We start from the raw sequence: 12,149 nt of genomic DNA on the forward strand, positions 1-12,149 counted from the left end.
TTTTTGTGGTCTACTGTAGTGTTGGGACTTTCAGCAAGCAGTTTTTGTAATTTGATTATTTGCACTAATGGTGCGACTGATTTCATCAGTGAAGCATTTCAGCTCATTCAGTATTGTACTTATTTATTTTATAAATAAAAAAAAAACATTTTACTAAGTGAAGACCCACCTTTATTTACATTTTTTACTGGCCAGTTTTGTTTATAATCTGATGTCATCTAATCAGTTTCCTCCATACGGAGACTCCCCACCAAGCACTACTGTGTTTTCAGATTATCTCAGTGCTCACTGGAGTGGAGCTTTTTTTGTTCTTTGAGCTGTTATTTATTGTTCCTTGTGAAAGACCTTTGCCTGTTTACTCATCACAACTTCCTGCCTGGATTGTTTGCCACCGGTGAATGACCTTTCATTTCATAATTATACTGTTACTGTGTAACATTTAACATACACGCTTATAGTCAGCAGCCAGCTGAAAGAGTTTATGTTCCAGCCCCCAGAGTTCCTGATACATTAGTGTTATGTAACATGCTTGGGGCCTCTTTTTCCTCAGTCCACTGCACCCTGATAACAACATACATACCACAGCCCTGTCCTCTGGCTCACACTGTTTCTCTTCAGGCAGATTTCTTATACTTTCATCATGATTTTTCAAGCCCTTTTTGATTGCATGAATTTTACTAGTTGGCTGTTGCTCGGTTTTGTACTGGTAATTTTGGCTGATGTGATACGAAATCGGAGACCTCACAACTTTCCACCAGGTCCCTGGGCTGTGCCTCTTTTAGGAAATGTCTTCACTGGAGTAGACTACAAAACAATGGAGGAGGTGAGCTGAATGTTAACACTTGCAGTACGTGCATGCACTTGATCTTTGCAGTGCAAAATACAAATCGTAGCCTGGTCAATATCATGTGCACAGTAAATAGCAACAAATGGACAGGAGTCCAACTGTTAAAGACATTTTAAAGTTTTAGTGAGGATTTATTGACTTCAGCATAGCTCCTTTTCAAAACAGTGTTTGTCATTGTCTACTCCTTGAAACATATTTAGTCTGACAAAATTGTCTTTATTACCAAAGGAATAGCAACGTGTCTGTGAAACATTTCTCCTCTTGATTTATTTCTGAATGCAGCTGGCTCAGAAGTACGGCCCGGTGTTCAGTTTGAGGAGGGGCAGTGAGAGGGTGGTGTTTGTTACAGGATACAAGATGGTCAAAGAGGCTCTTGTCAGCCAGCTGGACAACTTTGTTGATCGACCAATCGTCCCACTTTTCCATGTTATATTTAAGGGTATTGGTGAGTGGGTCAAAACGTGTGCTATTGCATATATTTTCTGCTGCACCATTCTCTTTGTCAAGGCATGAATTTGACTAATTTGACTGAATTTGCAAAACTTCTAATACAATCTTTATAGTTCTTAGTCCATTGGCAGCCTCTGGTAAGTTCTTGGTTCTTCATGCCTCAACATTTATTAATTCAGTATGACACTCTAATAGGTATAGCTCTGAGCAATGGTTACCTTTGGAAGAAACAGAGGAAGTTTGCCAACACCCACCTGCGTTACTTTGGAGAGGGCCAGAAGTCGCTGGAGAAGTACATTGAAGTGGAGTGCCACTTTCTTTGTGAAGCTTTCAATGAGGAGCAAGGCAAGCAGACTGCAGAAATTCACGTGACTGAAGCGTTTCTCATGCACTGGAATCATTTCTTTTTCTTTTTTTTGCCATTTATTTATGCTTGATTTGACATCTTCCCAGGAAGACCATTCAACCCCCAATACACCATTACAAATGCAGTCGGTAACATCATCTCCTCTGTGGTCTTTGGACATCGCTTTGAATACAGTGATCCAAGCTTTCGCAAGATTCTGGAGCTGGACAATGAAGCGGTCGTGCTTGCTGGTTCCGCTCAGACGCAGGTATTCCTTCTTTAAACTGTTATGTTGTTACCATAAAAACAAATTGTGTTGTTGGTCTTTTAATCAGTTTATCATCATCAATAGCTGTATGATGCCTTTCCTGGCATCATGAAGTACCTGCCAGGACCTCACCAAACTGTCCATGCCAACTACAGGGAGATCGTGGCTTTCTTGAATAGGGAAATTGAAAAGCACCAGGAGGACTGGAACCCAGATGACCCTCGTGATTTTGTTGATGCATATTTGTCAGAGATGGAGAAGGTAACACAAATATATTTCTACCAAAGCCTATGAACCCTGTTAAGTTCTTTTTTTAAAGTTTGCATTAAAACATGAGGCATGTTTTAATGCGCGTTTATATGAACCACAACAATTCTTTACATTCATACTTTATACCTCATGTGCAACCCTCAGTGGTCACCGAAATAACTTTGAACTGACAAAAGTAATGAATAAAAATTTAAAGAAAATGAACTAAAATCAAATATTACTTTTGAAGTATGGTATAGCAGAAATATCACAAAATTAATGAAACTGTCCAGGACAAAGATGATGGTGTACCATACTGAACATGGACCACAGAAAGCTACCACACCACTGCTGAAAGCAAATAATAAAACGTGAGGCTAAAATGGCAAAGTACATACTGACAGAGCTTCTATCCTTTGGAGTGATGAGACAAAGCACAGTTCTGTCACAGTTTTTTCTTCTGTCTTCTCCCTTCAAACCTGAGACAGCTGGAGCAGTCTGGGAGGGGGCCAAAATACATGTCGACAGCTGGAGAAGTCTCACTGAGTGTTACAAAAATCATTTCAGCTATTACCTCAAAAGGGGGGTAGGGCAATCATCGTAATCCTAAGGCTGAGCAATAAAATTGCTATATTATTTTCCAGGCCTTTTTTTATAATTTGTTTTAAATAATCATCTTAAACCACAATTCAAAAGCAATGACTGATTTTCATTAGTTGCTTTTCAGTAAATTTGTATTTATTACTTTTGTCAATGAACAGCAACATGTCAGGCTAAATAAATCCCTAGTAATCAAATGAATCAAAAGCACAAACCACAGGGTCATGAAATTCATTGGTAATAATGTAACAAGCCTAAATATGCCCAGTACTGTGGATAATAATTAATATTTTTTGTTACATTAGAAAAAAGAGGATCCTCATGCTGGCTTTAATACAGAAACACTTCTGGTTTGCACCCTGGACCTGATTGAGGCTGGAACAGAATCAGCTTCCACCACTTTACGCTGGGCCCTAGCATTTGTGATGAACTACCCAGAGATACAGGGTTAGTGCCTTATCACTCTCTCCTCCATGTCATTATTTCTCAGATTGCACATCCTCGATTCCCCTCTTCAGCTCCTCTCTTCATGTCTTAGTCCCCCCCGACAAAGAAGTAAAAGAAGTGCGGACAAGAGAGGCATCAGGATGAAATGAGACATCCTTGCTTCAGAGCCTCATTTTATATCATTTTTATCCTGTTCAGGGTCGCAGGGGAGCTGGAGCCTCTCCCAGCTGTCATGGGGCAAGAGGCAGGGTACACCCTGTACAGGTCACCAGCCTGTCGCAGGGCTAACACAGAAAGACAAACAACCATCCACACTCACACCTATGGGCAAGTTAGAGTAGCCAGTTAATCTAACCCCAGTAACTGCATGTCTTTGGACTGTGGGAGGAAACCGGAGTACCTGGAGGAAACCCACGCAGACACAGGGAGAATGTGCAAACTCCACACAGAGAGAGAGGGGGGCCCGGGCCAAGGTGGAATCGAACCCAGACCTTCTAGACATTCATGCATTTTAAGAACTGAGATATACTTCTACATGGTACACTGTCATTGATTTCTGTGAAGTCAATGACAGTCAATGACAGGAGGAAGGGTGACACAAAAGATGGGCAGCCACAAACTACAGAAATCAGAAAAACCTGAAGAATATACATGGATGATTTTAGGCAAATGTGACTGTGATGGTTATTGCTGTCTGTATCAGTTGTTACTCTGTTTCTCCTTTCAGAAAAAGTCCAGGCAGAAATAGACAGAGTGATCGGACAGTCTCGCCAGCCGACCCTAGCTGACAGACCCAACCTACCTTACACTGATGCCGTTATCCATGAAACCCAAAGGTTTGGAAATATTGTTCCCCTGGGATTCCCTAAAATGGCCTGTAAAGACTGCACACTCGGAGGATACTTTATTCCTAAGGTAAGGGGCTATTTACCAGACTCAGCCACAGATCAACATTAGTCTGTAAATACGTCAGTAAATTATTTATAAAAAGCTGATGACCACATTGTATATCTCTATTTAAGGGCACAGCTATTAGTACGATACTTTCGTCTGTCCTGTTTGATAAGAATGAGTGGGAGACTCCAGATGTCTTCAATCCTGAGCATTTCTTGGATTCAGAGGGGAAATTTCGAAGAAGAGAGGCCTTCTTACCATTTTCAGCAGGTAATTTTAAAGTATTTTTGGTATCAAATGAAGTTTACATCAACAGTAAATTTCATACCAAAATTGGCGACAGCAGGATAAATACTTCTGATTGCTTCCCAACAGGTAAACGTGTGTGTATCGGTGAACCCCTGGCCAAAATGGAGCTGTTCCTTTTCTTTGCATCTCTGCTCCAGCGCTTCACCTTCACTCCTGTTCCTGGAGAAATGCCCAGCTTGGAGGGTGTGATGGGCTTCACCTATTCTCCCAAGGAGTTCAGGATGCTTGCTGTGCCTCGCTGATGTCATTCTGTCCAAACAGAAGGATTAATGAGCTGAACCTCAAAATCTTTTTACCAAATCACCAACACTGTAGAATCCCACAGAGAAGCAATGACATGACAGAACTGACCTGCAACTGAAAATATACTTTGAATAAATACACAATTTAATCTGTATTTTACATATTGTAAGAGAACACAATAGAACTGTGTTTATGTAATACATATTAGTGGTTAGACAGCTTTGTTAAAAAACAGCCATGTGTTGATCATTGCTGAGTGAACACCATTATATTTCACATTATTCCTTTCTAATACTGACTTGAGTCTTTATCTGTATTAGGCCAAAGGATTTCAAATATTATCTTCTGTATATAAATATGTGTTGTATTTTCATTAAGTTCACTTAAAAGTTTATTTGCATGTGGGTAAAACAGCACTTGTTTTTATACATATTATGGACACTTTGACACACTGACTTTGAACTGTTCTGTGAACTTTGCATCCTTTATCTGATAATTACAAATACAATTTCCATTCATGATGGAAAAAAAAAAAATTTACAGCGCTATGAATTAAACATTATCAAATGTCTCTGTTATATATAACAGATACATAGTCACATTTTATTGAATCTGGTGAATTGTTTGTAAAAATGAGAGAAAATGGGAGAAACGTGAGTATCTTTGCATAAATTTACTGAGCATATTTTTTAAATTTGTTTACATGAAAAATAAATCCGCATACAAATACATCCCAGTGTCTTCAACTCATGCCTAAATAACTTTAATAGTTAAAGGACATTATTAAACATTTTAAACATACTTTGAGTATTATATAAATCCCCTTCAGCATCCAGTAAAACTCAGAGTGCTTCAGCCCAGAGCTGTCTGTTTACACAGGGGGGTCGGTGAGCGATAAGGCAGTTGTTATGTTCGAGTTTAAACAGAAAGAATGTGATCTTCAAAAACTTACTAAAACAGTTTGCAGAATATTGACTGAATTATATAACAGGGGTCACTATTCCTTATGTGTTGATTACCCTTGTCAAACATAGCAATGTGATTGCCATTCTGAAATTGTTGAGTGGGCAGATGAAGCTCCTTAGCTACATACAGCAGCAGATTTCATGGCATACAGTATGGCTCCCATGTGTTCCCTGTCTTTATGTCACTGAATTAAAATGGGCTGAACCATTATAGTGTTTAAAAATACAATCTGTGCAGCTCAGTCAGTCCAGTACAGACTTTTGTTGCTGCTGCACTTGGTATGGTTGGTTTTACTTTCTTCCAAGTATATTATAAACTGTTTAGCTGAAATGATGAATCACAAAGCAAAACAAACCAGGGTTGGCTGTTTCCAAGTAAGGAGAGATTTATTATAAAGAGGAAGGTGGTTTGGGGCAAAGAAAAGGTTCAGGCTGGAGAGCAAGAAATTCAGAGCCAGAAGTGGAGAGCAAGAGCTGAGGCCACAGCAGGTGGGAGTGAGGGAACACGTTCAAGAGGGAAAATGAGCAATTAGATGAAGGGCCAAACACATTCTTCATACTGTTGAATGAGCTCCAAAAAACTCATTTTATGCCTTATATTAAATATGTTTTTGGCAGTGCTAGTTCGATCACATTCACAAACTTGTTTGTTTGTGTGTCTGGAGGGAAATTTAGGATGAGTCTACTGTATGAGCAGAACCAGTGGGAAAAACATATATAAAAAAAAAAACTGACACTAAAAAAATCTTTTTAATTAAAACTGTACATTCAGACACTGAAGTGAATGTGACCTCTTTTTTTTTGTTTGTTTTTCAAATAAGCCTACTTGGAGTTCACACATTCTTTTATGTTGATTATCAGGGCAGAACTTGAGGCAGCTAATTCATCATTGCTAAATATCTACTTGGCCCTTTGAGAGCAAGATTTGATAAGCAGTTTTATGACAGAGGGAAAAAATAAATAAAATAAAATAACATAAAGCACAAGAACCACTAGCTGCTGTTTGTGCTCGTTTCACAGCATCGTGTTAATACCTACCTGAATGCACCAGACCAGCAAATTGAAAAAAAAAAACATCTGCTTTTAGAGAGGCTGCCAGTTACTCTCTTAATCTCCATGGAGTGTTCCTAATTTTTCACATTTCACTTAATTTTTGTAAAATAAAGTTATTGCATATAATGATCTATTTTTCATCTGAAGTTGTATTTACCTAAATTTACGACCTGTTGAGGACCAGACTTTTTTTTTTTTTTTATTTTGTCCTGATACGTAAATCCTTGAAAATTGAAAGAGGGTGACTGTATTTGAACAACAGCATTGTATTTATGGCACTTCACAAATAGCTAATTTTTGTTAATATTCTTTAATAATATCTATTTTTCATGTTTGAACAACACAGAGAATCTGACCTGGGCTTCACTGATGATACCCAGGGTTGGTCATGTGCTGAGTCCTACAAGGAGCTTCATAATAGCCAGGATACAAAGCAAGCAACTCTGAGAGGCTCAAGTTTTAGTCAGATGTCACCATCAGCAAAAACAAGCCACATACAGAGCTAACAGAACGGCTGTTAGTTTTTTAGTGTTTATTGAAAAAACAAATAGTGAATTATTATTTATTACATTTTTGTTATCAGAATGTGGGTTCCACAAAAGGCTTAACATACTGAATAAATCTGATTTACAGAGTGCAGATTGGTGAAACCAGCAATGCTAAATATCCCATGTGATGCACTCTGCTTATTAGTTCAAAACAAAATTACTAAGTAAAATGTAAAGCCAACAGGTTCATCATGGCACTTTTTAAATGAATCATTAGATTAGAATACAAAATACTCTCAATGTAAATTGTAACACCTTAATGAATATTTTAGTGTGACTATCTTTTCTCAGCATCTAGTTTTGCTATGCCAAAGACTTGCCACGGCACTCTGCTGGATGCCCTTATTCAACAGCGTGTCTTTTGTCCTGTCTCTCTCCCCTCAGCCCCAGCCAGTCATGGCAGATGGCTGCCCCTCCCAGACCCTGGTTCTGCCGGAGGTTTGTTCATGTTAAAAGGGAGTTTTTCCTTCCCACTGCCACCACTGTTGGGTTCTCTCTGTAATTAACACAACCAAAACAATACAGGGCTCAACTTTCAGTGTGGCATTATTGATTTTGTAGCATAATAACCCTTTTCTTTCAAGGTTAAAATTGTGGCTTTGATACATCAGTGACATATTCTTCATATTTCCTGGTAGGGTTGATTAACTGAAGACCTTTAGACAACACCTAAGTCCATGCAAGCCAACTACAAAATTATATCCATTACTGCATAGTATGTAATTGTTTTGTCTCTTAATGTGTTCATTAAAGGGAGGATAGAAACATGCTTACATTTTAGCTGTTACTACCCATTAAGATACAAAGTAGATACAAAACTATCTACAGCAGATGAACAGTATCTGACAGTCATGTCCTTAAGAAATATGAAAAAAGTCCAGCAAAGACCTGACATGGCACCAGAGAGATGCATCTGGCCCTGCAGCTGCTCCATTTACTGTTTGTGGAACAGAAACGGCCTCAGTGGAATGGTCTCACTGTGATAGATTGACCTGAAAGAGCACTGAATGTTTTTCAAGAGGTGGGAAGAGCTATTCCTGAATATTATTTAAAGAAATGATAAGAGACTTGCATTAAGAAAGCTGCATGTCTTTTTCAGTTGCAAGCCAGAATGTTATATTTTTGCTTCTCTGCAGATTTCTAGTATGCTGATAAAAATTTGTGTAGCTTCAAGTTATTGATGTGGAATGGCATCAGCGAGGCACAGCCATCATCCTGAACTCCTGAGGGGTATGAGTGAAGCCCAACACACCATCCAAGCTGGGCATTTCTCCAGGAACAGGAGTGAAGGTGAAGCGTTGGAGGACAGACGCAAAGAAAAGGAACGTCTCCATTTTGGCCAGGGGCTCACCAAGACACATACGTTTACCTGTGGGGAAAACAGAAGTATTTGTCTTTTGCATTTGGTGGCAGTCAAATGGGAACTTTGATGATTGTTGATAATGAGCTAAAAGTAGATTGAAAAGGACCTGCTGAAAATGGTAAGAATGCATCTCTTTTTCGAAACTGGCCCTGTGAATCCAAGAAATGCTCAGGATTGAAGACATCTGGAGTCTCCCACTCATTCTTGTCAAACAGCACAGATGCAAGAATCATAGTAGCAGCAGTGCCCTGAAAAGGAGTTATAAGATATTTTTGATATTAGCTGTTTATAAATAATTATATCTGGGTGAATTAGGTAAATAGTCCCTTACTTTAGGAATGAAGTATCCTCCCAGTGTTGTGTCTTTGCTGGCGCTTCTTGGAAATCCTAGGGGAGCAATATTTCCAAACCTCTGGACCTCATGAATAACAGCATCAGTGTAGGGCAGGTTGGGTCTGTCAGCTAAGGTGGGCTGGCGTGACTGTCCGATCACTCTGTCTAGCTCTGCCTGGACTTTCTCTGAAAATGTAAGCACAGCAACAACTAAAACAAGGAGTTCAGTGGTCATCATGGATAAACGGGAATACATCAGTGTTGACTCTCACCCTGTATGTCTGGGTAGGTCATCATGAATACCAGGGCCCAGCGTAGAGTGTTGGCCGTTGTTTCTGTTCCAGCTTCAAACAGGTCAAGGGTGCATAACAGCAGCGTTTCAGTGTTGAAGCCAGCCTGGGGATCCAGTTTTTTCTAATGTAAGAGAGAAATACTGACATTATCCACAGTGCTGAGCTGATATTGGCTAATTTACAGTAATACCAAATATATTATTCTACAGCAGGTTTGTACATTTTCCAGAGAAATTGTAGCTCTTGCTCTCCCAGTCACATATCGTTAGCCTCATAGCATAATCGCCTCAGTCATATTTTGGCCAAATTGAGATATCTTATCTAAATGAATCTACAGTGTTAGCAAAGTAGAATTAGCCAGGTATCTCAATTTGGCCAAAATGTGACTTAGGCAATTATGCTATGAGGCTAATGATTTTCAGAGAGTAGTTTTGAGTTTGGGGACTTTTAAATTCCTGTTTTTTTTTTTTAGCATTCTCTGTCTGGTACTTAATTTGTTTATTGATTACATTGTTATCTTCATGTATGTTCTTTAGTATTCTTTACTCTTAGCTCCAGTTTTTGGTTGCATTAGAGTTTAGTTGTTTTCTTAGCCTTTCTGTCTCTTTCTCTTGCTCTATTTCCCTGTGTCAAGTTTATTCTTGTGTCTGCATTTCCCGATTTTGTAACTTTACTTTGTTTCACACTAGCTGCACTGACTTAAGTACAATGTAGCATTTATGTCTTATCCTTTTTTTTTTTTTTACGTTGCACGTTAACATGGGACACCTGTGTCTTTCTGTGCTCAGATTTCTTTACAGCTTCACGTGCTTAGTTCTAAATGTAACTGACATTTTAAACTGTTTGCTTGTCTTGATCTAAGTTATGACTTTGTTCACTGGGAATGTCTGTATAGGAGTGCAGGGCCCCTAACTGTGAAAGAAAATCCTCAAATGTATACATACATACTCACTGCACTCATCTGTTTTATGTTTTTATACAGCAGAGGTTCTCATAATCTCACTGAAGTCAGAGTGAGGAATCTGACTTACATTAATTTTTATCTTTGTGTTCCTTCTGGCCACTAAAGGATCTCTTGATCAGGTGGAATTGTCCAAAGCATCTAACTATTTTAATTATTCTAATGCAAATGTATATCATTGTTAATATGATTCACAAGCTTTGCTAGAAATGTCTTTGCTACCCTCTCCATCTCTGACAGATACGCATCAATAAAATCACGAGGGTCTTCAGGGTTCAAGTCCTCCTGGTGACTTCCTATTTCCTTCTTCAAGAACTCCATGATCTCTCTGTAGTGGTTTTGGATAGTCTGGTGAGGTCCTGGCAGGTACTTCATGATGCCAGGAAAGACATCAAGCAGCTGTTGATGATGACACGTTCTCAGATCAGTAATACACCAACACAGCTTGTTTTATTATCACAACATAACAGTTTACACAAGGAATACCTGTGCCTGTGCTGAGCCAGCAAGCACAATAGCTTCATTGTCCAGCTCCAGAATCTTGCGATAACTTGGATCACTGTATTCAAAGCGATGTCCGAAGACCACACAGCAGATCACATTACTCACTGAATTTGTTATGGTGTAGTGGGGGTTGAATGGTCTTCCTGGGAATATGTCAAAACCAAGTCATGACAAATCATACTCTAAAAAATTTTTTTTTGCACGACAAACACTTTACTCAACTGAATTCCTGCAGTCTACTCGCCTTGTTCCTCTTTGAAAGCTTCACAAAGGAAGTGGCACTCCACTTCAATGTACTTCTGCAGTGACTTTCTGCCCTCTCCAAAATAACGCAGGTGAGTGTTGGCAAAATTCCTCTGCTTCCTCCACAGGTAACCATTGCTCAGAGATATACCTTTAAAAACATTATATAGAATTACTAACAGTCTCTGCATACATATACAACCCCCCCCCCCAAAAAAAAAAAAAATATGTGACATTAATGTGACATTTTAAAAAATATTTCTTTAAAGGGTATCCCATTTGTTTTTGAATTTTGTTTGTACATTTTACACGGCGCCCCAACCTCAGATACAGATTGTTGATTGTATATTTGGTAGTTTCTAGGTTCATGTACTCACCAAGGCCGTTATAGATAGTATGGAAGAGAGGGAGAACTGGTCGATCGACAAAGCTGTCCAGCTGATTAACGAGAGCCTCTTTGACCATCTTGTATCCCGTGACGTACACCATCCTCTCACTGCCTCTCTTCACACTGAACACAGGACCATACTTCTCAGCCAGCTGCATGTAGAAAAAATTTGTTGGAGAAATGTTTCACGAACACTTGGATATTCCTTTGATGCCTTCAGTAGGTAGGCAATGAAAAATACATTTTTTCAAGACTCTGAAGTTCATAAATTCCCCACAGAAACTACTCCTCTCAAATTATGGACGTGTGACAGTGATGACTAAAAATCTTTAAAGATGCATTTTTGTTATTTCTTGTGCACATCATGTGGACCAGGCTCAAGCATCCCTGTTAAGATCTGCTGAAACAAATGCATGCATGTAGTGTAAAAGTGATACTTTTAAGCTCACCTTCCCCACTGATTTGAAGTCAACTCCTGTGAAAACATTTCCTAGGAGAGGCAAAGCCCAGGGTCCTGGTGGAAAGTTGTGAGGCCTGCGGTTTTTTATCAGATCAAACAAAATTAACAAGACAAAAATGAATGACACCCAACTTGTAAAATTCATATAGTCAAAAACAACTTGAAAAATCATGATGAAAGTCTGAATGATCCCTGTGAAGAGCCACACTTTGATCCTGCAAACAGGACTGTGGTATGTCTGATTTTATAGGGGTGGGACATGCAGTTCTGGGCATACAAAGGCGCTAGATCATGTTATGTAACACTGAAGACCTTATGTGAAAAACAGAGCAGGATCTTGAACTCCTACAACGTGCTGCTGACTATAAGAATGTCTTTTAAATGT

At 39.1% G+C, this 12,149-nt stretch overlaps 2 protein-coding genes across 2 annotated transcripts; one reads left to right on the plus strand and one right to left on the minus strand.

The window, feature by feature from the left end:
• The first annotated feature begins 550 nt into the window (after positions 1 to 550).
• On the plus strand, positions 551 to 5,009 carry LOC115774532 (cytochrome P450 2J2-like). The gene is made up of 9 exons (XM_030721874.1): positions 551 to 823; positions 1,130 to 1,292; positions 1,493 to 1,642; positions 1,751 to 1,911; positions 1,996 to 2,172; positions 3,066 to 3,207; positions 3,935 to 4,122; positions 4,230 to 4,371; positions 4,477 to 5,009. Exons 1-9 carry the CDS (start codon positions 641 to 643, stop codon positions 4,650 to 4,652), a joined length of 1,482 nt encoding a protein of 493 aa, XP_030577734.1. The 5' UTR covers positions 551 to 640; the 3' UTR covers positions 4,653 to 5,009.
• A 2,179-nt stretch (positions 5,010 to 7,188) lies between these two features.
• LOC115774530 (cytochrome P450 2J2-like) lies at positions 7,189 to 11,997 on the minus strand. The gene is made up of 9 exons (XM_030721871.1): positions 11,754 to 11,997; positions 11,294 to 11,456; positions 10,918 to 11,067; positions 10,656 to 10,816; positions 10,392 to 10,568; positions 9,188 to 9,329; positions 8,914 to 9,101; positions 8,689 to 8,830; positions 7,189 to 8,588 (listed from the first exon to the last, which is right to left on the minus strand). The coding sequence occupies exons 1-9, from the start codon at positions 11,934 to 11,936 to the stop codon at positions 8,413 to 8,415; spliced, it is 1,482 nt and encodes a 493-aa protein (XP_030577731.1). The 5' UTR covers positions 11,937 to 11,997; the 3' UTR covers positions 7,189 to 8,412.
• Positions 11,998 to 12,149: the final 152 nt, after the last annotated feature.

This window comes from Archocentrus centrarchus, chromosome 24 (genome assembly GCF_007364275.1).
Source record: "Archocentrus centrarchus isolate MPI-CPG fArcCen1 chromosome 24, fArcCen1, whole genome shotgun sequence".
NCBI lineage: Eukaryota > Metazoa > Chordata > Actinopteri > Cichliformes > Cichlidae > Archocentrus > Archocentrus centrarchus.

Bases quoted from the DNA above. Each gene is read 5' to 3' on its own strand.
- LOC115774532 (XM_030721874.1), top strand. From the start codon at position 641: ATGATTTTTCAAGCCCTTTTTGATTGCATGAATTTTACTAGTTGGCTG. The intron at 824-1,129 runs GTGAGCTGAATG...TTCTGAATGCAG, and splicing joins ACTACAAAACAATGGAGGAG to CTGGCTCAGAAGTACGGCCC. The intron at 1,293-1,492 runs GTGAGTGGGTCA...ACACTCTAATAG, and splicing joins TGTTATATTTAAGGGTATTG to GTATAGCTCTGAGCAATGGT.
- LOC115774530 (XM_030721871.1), bottom strand. From the start codon at position 11,936: ATGATTTTTCAAGTTGTTTTTGACTATATGAATTTTACAAGTTGGGTG. The intron at 11,457-11,753 runs GTGAGCTTAAAA...TTCTACATGCAG, and splicing joins ACTTCAAATCAGTGGGGAAG to CTGGCTGAGAAGTATGGTCC. The intron at 10,817-10,917 runs GCGAGTAGACTG...ACATATTCCCAG, and splicing joins AGCTTTCAAAGAGGAACAAG to GAAGACCATTCAACCCCCAC.